General features: G+C 40.5%; 1 protein-coding gene across 1 annotated transcript in view; it reads left to right on the top strand.

Moving 5' to 3' along the window:
* The window catches only part of LOC126148564 (sodium-independent sulfate anion transporter-like), a 61,250-nt gene that overhangs the window by 47,831 nt on the left and 723 nt on the right, over positions 1 to 12,696 (top strand). The window contains exons 8-10 of the mRNA XM_049915764.1: positions 738 to 883; positions 2,345 to 2,509; positions 6,247 to 6,400. Coding sequence (XP_049771721.1) covers positions 738 to 883; positions 2,345 to 2,509; positions 6,247 to 6,400 — 465 coding nt within the window. The remainder of the gene's footprint in view (positions 1 to 737; positions 884 to 2,344; positions 2,510 to 6,246; positions 6,401 to 12,696) is intronic.

Genomic DNA, 12,696 nt, shown 5'->3' with positions numbered 1-12,696 from the left:
AGAACTGGTAGCATCTGGATGGAAAAAAGGCAACTTTTGTTCTGAAACCACCCTTAAATCAAAGTCTTTCCACTGATGTTTGCCTCTGTTTTTTCCAAAGTTTGGAATTATTTAATCATTAAATAATAACAACACAAAAGTGAAAATCTAATTTAAAACAATAATATGTTAATTTAATCAAAATGCTCTACTTTATAGTAGAGCATTTTTGACATATTTGTTCAATTTTGTACAGCATTTTGGTACCTTGCTTCATGCTCTGTGACCCTATATAATTGTCATCAACTATAATTTCTACTGCCAAGACTGAAATAGAATTGTCCTGACATTATAAATTGTATAAAATAAGAATTTTTCTTTTCATGTTTGCTGCTATGTCTGTCTGTTAGAAGGGACATTGAGCTAGATTTTCACCTTTGTGTTACTTAAGAGGAGGAGTGTTTACTGTTTCCCTTCTTTCAAGAAATCAGCAACACAAATACAAAAAGTAATTTAAGCAGATATTTGGTTATCCTTAAGATGTAATATACAGTGTGAAGAAAATTATACAGTATGTTTCCCCTGAAAGAAAACTTCGCTTAATATGCAGCTTGTCCATCCCTTGGGGGTAGCCAGATGATAATGCTACATGATTGTTTCTAGGTTACATAACAGACTCTGTGAAGTAATTATGCTATATTGTATTGCTTTCATTGCCTGATCATAATCTGCAAAATGAAAATGTTCCTTCTTTCCAGAAAATGATCTGATCTCTGGATTTGCAACACTTTTTGCCTGTCTGATACTGCAACTGGAACTGGGAATCCTTGTGGGAATTGGTTTGAATGTAGTGTTCATTCTTTACAATGTTGCACGACCAAAAATAACGATTGAGACAAAGAAAGTAAGTATTTATAGTTCGAAATTTGACTTATCATCATTTCACTTGATAAAACTGACCTAGCAAACGTATTCAGACTAACATAAAACTTAAAATTAAATTTTGAGTTTCCAGAATTAATATCATACATTACAACACCCTTGACATTGACAAGGAAAAATTTCACAAAGGAAAAGACATATAAGATGTTAAGTGAGATTCTAGGTTATTCTAAATAAATGGTCAAAAACATGTATTCAAGTACAATTTGGAATGAAGTACATGCTAATAAACTGAAATGGAGGGATTCAAAAAGAACATGGAGAAAGCTAATCTCTGTCTCGTTACAGTCGGAACACTGAGTGAATGACTCAGGAGTGAAATTCTGAAAAAAATTATCAAGACCTGATTCATTTATGAATAAAATTTGCAAAACAGGATATCCAGGTGAACTACTGGACAGACTAATATGCACCCACTGAAAAGATTTCCAACATAGCTGATCAACATGTCCATCCCATTACATGAGGATATAGGATAACAGCCTTACCACAGTGGTAACGCCGATTCCCATCAGATCACCGAAGCTAAGTGCTGTCAGGCTGGCCTAGCACTTGGACGGGTGACCATCCGGTCTGTTGGCAAGTGGGGTGAACTCACCCCATGTGAGAGAAACTGAGGAGCTACTTGATTGAGAAGTAGTGACTCCGGTCTCAGAAACTGACATATGGCCAGGGGAGCAGACCATATACCCCTCCATATCCGCATCAGGTGATCCCTGTGGGCTGAGGATGGCAAGGTGGCCAGGTGACCAGTCAGTACCATTGAGACTTTATGGCCTGTGTGGGCGGAGTTAAGTGATTTTTTTTTTTTTTAATAGGGAAAAAAGGAAATCTTTAGAGATTTTAACTAGGAATGAAAATATAAGTGTAAACAAAGAACATAATGTAAATATAAGAACAAAAGTTGTAATAACATTTAACACAGCCAGAAGTCATAGGAAATGAAACAACAGGAGGCAGAAGAGGAATGATATGGAAGAAGAAAACACCACAAAAGGAACACAAGCACACAGGTCTTTTAGGCAACTGAAGATTAATGGAACAATAAAATGAATGGATGTTTAGGCTCTGGGATGTTATAATGAAAGGGAAGGACAGAAAAAGAAAGAAAATATGGTGTAAATGTAGCTCTGGTATGTGATGCAAAGCAAGATTTTATTGTAGATAACATTTGTTCTCCAAAGTTCCAATTCAAATCTGTCAGCATCATTTTATTTCTGGTGAGTCTAACATGATCTTACATTTGCATTTACACCCAAACTTTTGTCTATCTGATAATTAACACAATAATATATCGTACACAAAAAGTAATAACTCTTGTACTTTCTATAAAGGCAGTAGCTTTTTTCCATGAATAATTACTTGTAGTATATTAACAGGTTAACTAGATTCTCATTAATGATAAACTTCTCATTCATTTCAGACTGCAGAGGGTACTGACTATCTAGAGCTTACTCCAGATAGGTGTCTTATTTTTCCTTCTGTTGAATATGTACGCAACTTGGTGGTGAAGCACAGCATGAGGAATGATATGCCTGTTGTAATTAATTGTTCACATATATTTGTGTCAGACTACACTGCAGCCAAGGTAATAAATTATTTCATACTTTCATTAGTAAATTTCTGTGAACAAAGAGACAGAGTTCATGGCTTGCAGTTTAATTATGCATGATGTGCAATCCACACAGAGTGGGATAATAAATTAAGGCAGTAACCAGCTGAGGGCAAATGTACATAAATCCTCAAATAATTATGGAAATGAGGCCTTATATTTGCTTTGGTATCAATTTTTGGACAGAAATTGTGGGTGACACACTTAGCTTCATACCAGATACTGGTAAATTATTAGGTACTGTTTATCACCAGTCTGTGTACAACAAATTATCCACATTACTGAAGAGTATTATCCTTGCATAAAAACAATACATGTCGAGGTTGCAAATTAGGGACCCACCTCAATTTCTGCAAGTCACATGACAGTACCCAGCACAAATGTGTAATTGAAAAGGAGCGCTGAAGGATGTGTGAGAATAAGTGCTAACCACAATGGACATCTCCTGCATTCAAAATTAAATTTCAGTTTGTAAATTTACAAGGAGGCAGAGTGGCTGGCCATGTATTAACTCCAGGAGGAAAAATTCTTAGTGTGATTGTCATGTAAAAATGGAATAAATTGTTCTTAACTTTAAAAAAATGTTAGTTCCTTTATTACAGAGGAAAGAGGGACAAGTTGGGAAAGGTTGGAATAAAATGGTAGGCAACTCAAGTCCCAGATTGAGATGAATGTGCCTGGAACTTTAGGTTCCTAGGTTTTTGCATAAGAAACGCACTAACAGTTGTGAGAACTAGGTACTATTTTTTGTAATTTTTAAATATGACTGGTGGTAACACCTGAAATTTTGCCTTTGACACAGAAGAATTGTCCAACCTGGGGTACTCACAGTTCATTTGCTGAACACACTCACTGCCGCAACTTAACGAATCTAAGTGCCCCAAGGAACCACAGGCCATTTAAATTCTCCCATTCAGCTCTACTTTCCCTGTACTGTTGAATTGCACCCACCACATTCTCACATACCACAAGTATTTTGGCTGTAGCTCTACTAACAGTTCTCCTTCTCCCACTAATTACAATTTTGAAAACTTGATTTCCATTGGTAGTATTATTTTTTATTGTTGTAGTTCCTTATTTATTCTATAACTTGTTTAGCATCTCTCTTTTTGTTTTTTCTTCATCTGTTTTCCTTTTAGCTCTTAATCACACTATGTATCCACTTCTCATCCTGATTCTCATTCTGTCCTTCTATCAGATCTGAATTTCAGTTGGCTGGTACAGTGTTTACCATAGAACATCATTAACCTCCTATTCTCTCAGATGCCTCACCCTTTATCAGTGTCTCATCCCATCTTCTCAGCAGGTGGGTTCCTCTCCAACTGGGATCAGAGTAACCTGCCAACCTTCCTCACCTTCAAAACCTATCCCTCCTTCCTCCCTGAGACAGGAAATAACAGATCCAAAACCTAAGTAACAGTTTTTCTCCATGCAACTGTGTCTATCAGAAATACTGAAATTTTGCCTCCTGAAGGTTAGTGATGCCCAGTCATTCCATTTTCCATACACTCAAAGGAAATCTACTTTTAGAGTGATTTGTTAATCTAAACAAAATTCAGTTTGCTTTACTTTTGTCATAATGTCAACTATTTATCTTAGTTTCCCAAATACTGCTAATTTTTATGTAATGTCTCACAGAGATTCATTCAAGAAAATAACTTGTGCACAGTTATTTGATCAAATATGAACTTCACTATTATGAACCATATCCATATTACTTGAGTTACTAAAGTACTGTAGTGGTAAGAACCACTAGTCTCCTATTCAGGTGAGTTTGATAATGTGGACAGAGAGTGGAGGACAAGCAGACAGACACACAGTGAGGGGGGTGGAGGAGATAAGCACACATAGGAGGACAAGGAGATGGACAGAGATATGACAGGGAGAAATGGACATTGAGAGGGGAAGGGAGATGCACAGGAAAGAGAACAGGAGGGGGTGGACAGACACGGAGGGAGGAAGAGACAGGCAGAGAGATGGGGGAGGAGGAGATGAACATGTGCAGGGGAGGAGGAAATGAACAGAGAAAGGGAAGAGTAGGAGATGGACAGAGAGAGGGGAGAGGAGGAAATGGTCACAGGAATGTAAAGGGGGGAGATTAACAAGGAGAGGGGGAGGAGGACATTGACAAAGAGATGGGAGGAAGAGATTGACAAAGAGAGTAAGAGAAGATGGAATAAGACAGGAAAGATGGATGTGGATAGAGAGTGAAGAAGCAGATGGACAGAAGGGGCAGGGAGGAGAGGGGGGGGGGGGGGAGCAGATTGACAGAGAGAGGAGGCAGGAGGAGATGGATAGAGAGAGGGGTAGGAGGAGATTAACAGAGAGTGGGTTGTGGAGGAGGTGGACAGACAGAGGTGGAAGAAGGAGGTGGATTAATAGAAGGCAGGAATAAATACATACCCAGGTAATGCCTGGTACTAAGCTAATCGTTGCCCACCCGGCTAGCTGTGCTGTCTAATGTGCTGCTCCTCGAGCAGGAAGGTGTGCCGGTCCCTGACAAAAATAAGCCCAGCGGATTCGTGTCAAGGTCTGGTGTGCCGGCCAGGCTGTGGATAGTTGTTAAGGCAGTTTTCCATCTGCCTTGGTGAATTCTGGCTGGTTCCCCTTATTCCGTCTCATTTGCATTATACTGGCAATTGCTGCGCATACACTGTCTCCACGTAAGCATACACCATAATTACTCTACCACGCAAACATTTGGGGTTACACTTGTCTGGTAATAGATGATCCCAGGAGGATCCACTGGGGGCTGAACTGCACAATAACCGTGGATTCGGCGTGGGGCGGCGGTGGGCTGGGTTGACTGCTGTGGCCTGTTGTGGAGTTGTGAACCACTGAGGGCTACAGCAGGATGAAGATTCTCCATTGTTTCTAGGTGTCCAATTCAATACACAATACACAATATATATGCTAGTCTTTCATAAAACTTGTTTGAGTGTGTGACTCTCTAGCTGTGTTGTTATACACACCACTGTTTTGGTTGTTGTTGCAAGTGCCATTCATCATGACGATGTATTGGGCCAGTACAATATAAATATCTCATTTACTAACATTTCATGCTAAATCTAGTGTTTGTTGTTAATGAACTCTATTTTTGATTCTACGGAAGGAGTGAGAGGTGCGGTCAACTCCGCTTTACTGAGAGTTATGGACTAGTATTGATGGACGTGGAGCATGTGAGTACAGAGACAAAGTACTGTATTAGTACTGAAGTACTTGTTGGTGACTGAGGCTACACAATGTTTACTGCCATCCCCAGTGAAGCAGCCTCATTAATGCTATTAATAATGATCAACCCTGACTTTTCATTCCTACCTTCCAATGGAAAATTAGGCTTGCTAACATTTTTTAGCAATTGATACTATGAACACAATGAAATATCATATCTGGATGTGGCAGTGGATCAATAGTAAACACACCAACCTAACAAAAGCCACAGGCATGGCCAATGGCCTTGCTGCAGTGGTAGCACCTGTTCCACACAAGAAAAGAGAGACAAGTTATCTATTCTGATGTGTTCCATATTGATGAGGATTTCCTTACTATGTGAACATGGAAAAACAGTGTATTTAATCATGCTTTTTGTATGTAATCATGCTCTATAAATACATTGTTGTAGCCTAATGTGATAACATAGTATACCAGTGACCTAACCTCAAGAAGCAAAAAAAAAAAAAATTATTATTATTATTATTATTAATTACTTACAGGTGGTTGACCGCCTTACACATGACTTCAGTAAAAGACAACAGCCACTTTTCTTCTATAAACTAAAGCCAAGCATAGTGAAAATGTTCCAAGGACTACATCCAACAGAATTTGTTGATTATCAAGATGAGAATGAACTGGAGAGTCTTATCAGAGGTAAGATCTACTTCCATTACTGTTTGTAACATTTTCAGTTCAGTAACTGTTTGTCTCCGATTAACAGCATTCCACACATGTATTTGAACAGGATGTTAAGCACACAAAAATTGTTTACTCTAGTTGCTATACTTTAAACATGGTTTCCATTCCAGTACTTGGGAGGCTGACATGCAGTGGTTTCCCACTGAGTGAGGGGAACAACAATTCCCTACACAATTCCTTATTGCTGAGGGGCCAGTTTTCTTTTTTTAATATTTTCATGTTGTGTGTTTTTAACTGTTGTATTTGATTTATTGGAGGTCTGAAATATTTTTAGTGTCAGCAGCTATGAGAAAGCTCAAATGTGAGAATTAGTTTATGCCTTGTTTCACAGTTCACAAAAAGTACACGGCTTCATGAAATGGTATTTCTGAAATCAGTTTTGTTGGTACTGGATGACTACCATGAAGAAGCTTACTAGAATCGTCATGAACTTGAAATTGGTGGTTCCTCAAGTGAAAATGATTAAAGATAAATCAGTATAATGCTTTGAGAATCAAAATTAGCAAAATGTGCACTGTAACTGAAGACATATTTATATTAGTGCCAGTACAATATATAACAACTGGTTTTCAACACAACAGAAGCAAGGGCAAAAGATATTATTAGGTGGCAGCATGTATGAAGCTGAAAACCAATCAATAAATTTACTTTCTTCTCTAATGCCTAAGTACAAAATGGTCTGTAATTACAACAGTGACAAAATCAGTAGATAAACCAAACGTGTTATGAACCTAGTTTTCAAAAAGAAAGATGCAAAGTATTTTCTTTGAATTGATTTGCCAAATCAACACTAAAGATTTGTATGACTCCTTATGTTAATTTGGGACTGGTTCATTATTAGTGAAACAGTGGTGTAACACTCAAAGTACATGGAGCAAAAGTTTCAATGGTACAAGCAGATGCTAGATGCTTCTCCCAACTGTTTTGTTGAAACTGCACATGCTGTCAGAGTTCCAATGTGACTGGTTTGGAAAGCCAATTACAAGATGCTGAAACCTCTCACAAACCAACATCAACCCATTGTGCTGGAAATGATGAATGAATACTGGTTTTAGAATTTTAGGTAACCTATAAGAGCAATCTGCATAATTTTGCAGAAGTAAGGGCAGCAATGAACTGCATGTTATGAAGTTAATGAAACAGTATACACAGATACTGTACTATCAATCTGTTGTTGTCATAACTGCAACAATTAACAGTTTATAAAAATGTTACAATAAGTTTTTATCAGTACCTTGTCAAGCATTCTTGCTGGAAGTTGTCTATAATTCTACTAACTGCAAGGCTTGGTTCATGTATTATGAAATGAATGAAATATCAACATATAAGTCTGCCCTGATAGCTGAGTGATCAGCACAACAAAATGCCATGCAAAGGGGTCCAGTTTCAGTTCCCGGCTGGGTCAGAGATTTTCTCCACTCAGGGACTGGGTGTTGTGTTGTCCACATCATCATCATATCATCCCCATTGACACGCAAGTCGCCTAATGGCATCAACTCAAAAGACTTGCTCCAGGTGACTGTCTACCCAACGGGAGACCCTAGCCTCACAACATTTCATTTAATTTCAGATCTGAATTTGATACTGATCCACAGTAATGGAGTCCATTTAGAAAAGTGACATAAACATTGGTGAATATGATACAAAGTGGTTGTGCACTCAAAAAAGTTGTCACAAAAACCAGAGTTCTAATTATCAGTTTCTAAAAATAATGTTGCATTATGTGACTGAGTAAAGCCCACACAATAAAAAGGAGATAAGTTATCTAGAAAGATCTGCATTCTGACATGTTCCACATCAATGAGGCTCTCCTTACTATGTGAACATGGAAAAACAATGTATATAATCACACTTTTTCTTTCATTTTTTGTTATAGATAATCTGTCAAGTCTCAAGTTGCACAACGTGTACTTGCAGGCACGTGCATATGCCCCATGCACATGCACACACACAAGTGTGTGCTCACACCTGTGCTCACATATGTTTCCCTCATTATATTAATTTCTTACGTTTACTTTTTCATCAGTGATTGTAGTAGTAGTATATATTTCTCAGAAAGCTGTCAGGAAGTGCCACTTTATTGCAAATGTGTATGTGTCCCCCCAGTTCACCTACAATGTGTCACATAAAATGGAAACCAAGGGTAAAATATTTATATTTTGTTACAACATTATGAAAAGGAAAGTTGCTACTCACCATATAGTAGAGGTGCTGAGTCGCAGATAGGCACAACAAAAAGATTGTCGCAAATAAAGCTTTTGGCCAGTAAAGCATTCATCAAAAATAGACAACAGATACACACACACGCACACACACACACATACACACACACACACACACACATACGCACTCATACAAATGCAACTCTCACACACATGACTGCAGTCTGAAGCAACTTTGAGCAGTAGCACCAGTGCATGATGAGAGTGGTGACTGGGTGGGGGTAAGGAGGACGCTGGGGCGGGGAGGGGGGTAGTAGAAAAGGAGATAAGTAAAAAGACTGGGTGCGATGGTGGAATGAGGGCTGTGTAGTGCTGGAATGCGAAACAAGTAAGAGGCTGAATAGGTGAGGACAACGACTAACAAAGGTTGAGGCCAGGAGGGTTACAGGCATGTAGGATGTATTGCAGGGAAAGTTCCCACCTGCGCAATTCGGAAAAGCTGGTGTTGGTGGGAAGGATCCATATGGCACAGGCTGTGAAGCAGTCATTCAAATGAAGGATGTCATGTTTGGTAGCATGCTCAGCAACAGGGTGGCTCACTTATTTCTTGGCCACAGTTTGTCAGTGGCAATTCATGCAGACAGACAGCTTGTTGGTTGACGTGCCCAAAAAGAATGTGGCTCAGTGGTTGCAGCTTAGATTGTAGATCACACAACTGGTATCACAGGTACCCTGCCTTTGATGGGACAGGTGATGTTTGTGGCTGGACTGGAGTAGGTGGTGGTTGGAAGATGTATAGGACAGGTCTTGCATCTAGGTCTATTACAGGGGATGAGGCATGAGGTAAGGGGTTGGGAGCAGGGGTGGTGCAGGGATGGATGAGTATATTGTCTATGTTCAGTGAACGGCAGAATACCACTGTGGGAGGGTTGGGAAGGATTTTAGGAAGGGCATTTCTCATTTCACAGCATGACAAGGGGTAGTTGAAACCCTGGTGGAGAATGTAATTCAGTTACTCCAGTCCTGGGTGGCACTGAGTTACAAGGGGAAAGCTCCTCTGTGGCCGGATGTTGGGACTTTGGGAGGTGGTGGAAGTCTGAAAGATAAGGCACAAGAGATTTGTTTTAGTACAAGGTTGTGAGGATAACTATGGTCTGTAAAGGCTTCAGTGCGACAGTTGGTATATTTTGAGATGAGCCACTTGTCACTGCAGATGCTATGACCACAGCTATAAGGAAGGGACTTCTTGGTATAGAATGGGTGGCAGCTGTTTAAGTGGAGGTGTTGCTGGCAGTTAGTAGGTTTGATATGGACAGAAGTACTGATGTAGCCATCTTTGAGATGGAGGTCAACATCTAGGAAGGTGGCTTGTTGGGTTGACTAGGACCAGATGAAGCAAATGGGGGAGAAGTTGTTGAGGTTCTGGAGGAATGTGGATAGGGTATCCTCACCCTCAATCCAGGTTGCAAAGATGTCATCAATGAATCTGAACCAGATGAGGGGTTAGGATTCTGGGTGTTTAGGAAGGATTTCTCTAGATGGCCCATGAATAGATTGGCATAGGATAGTGCCATGATGGTGCCCATTGCTGTACCCTGGATTTGTTTGTAGGTAATGCCTTCAAAGGAGAAGTAATTGTGAGTGAGTAAATAGTTGGTCATGGTGACTAGGAAGGAGGTTGTTGGTTTGGAAATTATCAGACACTGGGAAAGGAAGTGTTCAATAGTGGTAAGGCCATGGGCATTAGGGATGTTAGTGTAAAGGGAGGGGGCATCAACAGTGTGGAGCAGGGCACTATGTGGTAAAGAGACAGAAACTGTGGAGAGTCAATGAAGGAGATGGTTAGTATCTTTTTTTTTTTTTGAGAGGAAAGATTCTGGGTAATAGGTTCAAGGTGTTGGTCTACAAGAACACAGTAATTGGCCACAATTGGGCATCCTGGGTGGTTAGGAGAGACATGTAGAAGGTAGGAGTGAGGGGAGTGGTAGGGGTGAACAGAGAGACGGAGTCTTGGGAGAGGTTCTGCGATGGGCCTAATGATTTGAGGAGTGACTGGAGATCCTGCTGGATTTCTGAAATGGGGTCACTGTGGCATCATTAGCCATTGTTGTCACCCATCCAGCCCCTTCCCTGTTCCCATTCCAGCACTTCACAGCCCTCATTCCACCATTGCACCCAGTCTTTTTACATCTCTCCATTTCTGCTATCCTTCCCCACCCCACCCCACCCCCAACCCTCCCTCCCCCCACCCATGCCCACCTCTACCTGCTCTCCGTCTAACCTCCTGTCTGCCCATAACTGCCCTACACCCTCTCTCCACCTCAACCCTGTGCGCTCCCCTGCAGCACTGCACTGTCCGCCATCCCTACCCTAATATCCCTTCCCCTACCCACCCCAGCCCCCTCCTTACCCCCACCCAGTCACAACTTCCATCCCCTACCCACCCCAGCCCCCTCCTTACCCCCACCCAGTCACAACTTCCATCATGCACTGCTGCTGCTGTTTGCAGTGTAGCATCAGTTGCGTGAAACTGCAGTCATGTGTGTGTGAGTTGCATTTTCGTGTGTATGTGTGGGTGTCTGTCATTGGTTTTGGGCGGAGGCCTTACTGGCTGAAAGCTTCATTTGTGACAGTCTCTTTGTTGTGCCTATCTGTGACTCAGCATCTCTGCTATATGGTGAGTAGCAACTTTCCTTTTCATAATATTGTTTCATTCCATCTTGGATTTTCCACTGTTATATTTCGTTAGGACTTTGTTTTTGAGAAATTGTGTGCTATATGCTGCCTGCTTTTCCAATTGCAATAACTACAAGATCTGTTCAAAAAGTTCCAGAACGTTTATAAATTTGCACCAATGGTGTGCTGGAGCAAAATATGGCTGGCAACCTGCACATGTCTTTTGTTTAATGTGTAACTGCGAGAAGTTTCAGTGTTGTATGTCTGTTAGTTATTATTCTGTGCTGTATTGAATAGGGCACTGTGTTGCACAGTTTGCGAATTTTGAGGTCACAGAGTTAGAGGAGCAATCATCTCCATTAAATTTTGCATGAAACTCAAGAAAACCTTTACAGAGACACAGTAAAGGAAGCAGGAAGTGTATAGTTATGAGTGCTTAAGCCATACTCAGTGTTATGAATAGTTCAATGGTTTAAAAAATAGCTGCACAGAAGTTAAAGATGACCTTTGTTCAGAACACCCTTCGACGACTACCTCCGACACTCATGTCGTGAATGTCAACGAACTCCTGCCTGCCACTTTGAACACTGCCTGTCCTAGGGAATACAGAAGAATGTAACATTACAGTTGTTTCATGCTGTGAAATCCTTGCACAGCATCGTGGAGTGCGTCCATGTTGCCACCAAGGTTGTCCCATGGCACATGAGTCAAGACCAGAAAGACGTTCTCCTTGCAGGCTGTGAAGAGCTTTTGGATGGTGTGAAAGGGAACAAGATGTTCCTTAAGAGAATCATAACTGATGATGCAACGTGTGTCAAGACCAAGGTTCAATCTTCACAATGGGTCAGTAAAGGTTCTCCGAGACCAAACAAAGCAAGTCAGGTGAGGTCAAATGTAAAAGCCATGCTAATAGTTTTCTTTGACTTTGAAGTATTAGTTCATCATGAATTCATGGCACAGGGATGAACTGTTAATCGGTTGTGCTATCAGGATATGTTGTAATGCCTGTGAAAAATGTGAGAAATAAACGGCCTGAAATGTGGTTAAACAGTTTATGGCTCTTAAATCATGATAATGCCCCTGCACATTCATCCCTCTTGGTGTATGATTATTGCACAAAAAACGAAATCACTGTGCTGTCTCATCCTCCATACACTCCAGACCTTGCCCCTGAAGATGGTTTTTAAGTTCCAAATTTGAAAACCCAATTGAAAGGATGAAGATTTGCAATGACAGATGAGATTGAAATAAACTTCACCAATGATGCCTCAGTTGATCACCAAGAGACATACCAAGACTACTTTTGGAAGTAGGAACAATGTTGGGAGCAGTGCATCATTCGTGGAGGGGAATTTTTCAAGGGAGGCCATGCACAATAAGTAAAAGGTAAGCATAGAAAAATTTTGTGGACAA

Source organism: Schistocerca cancellata, chromosome 2, assembly GCF_023864275.1.
Source record: "Schistocerca cancellata isolate TAMUIC-IGC-003103 chromosome 2, iqSchCanc2.1, whole genome shotgun sequence".
Lineage (NCBI taxonomy): Eukaryota > Metazoa > Arthropoda > Insecta > Orthoptera > Acrididae > Schistocerca > Schistocerca cancellata.
This window is presented reverse-complemented; position numbering and strand designations above follow the sequence as displayed.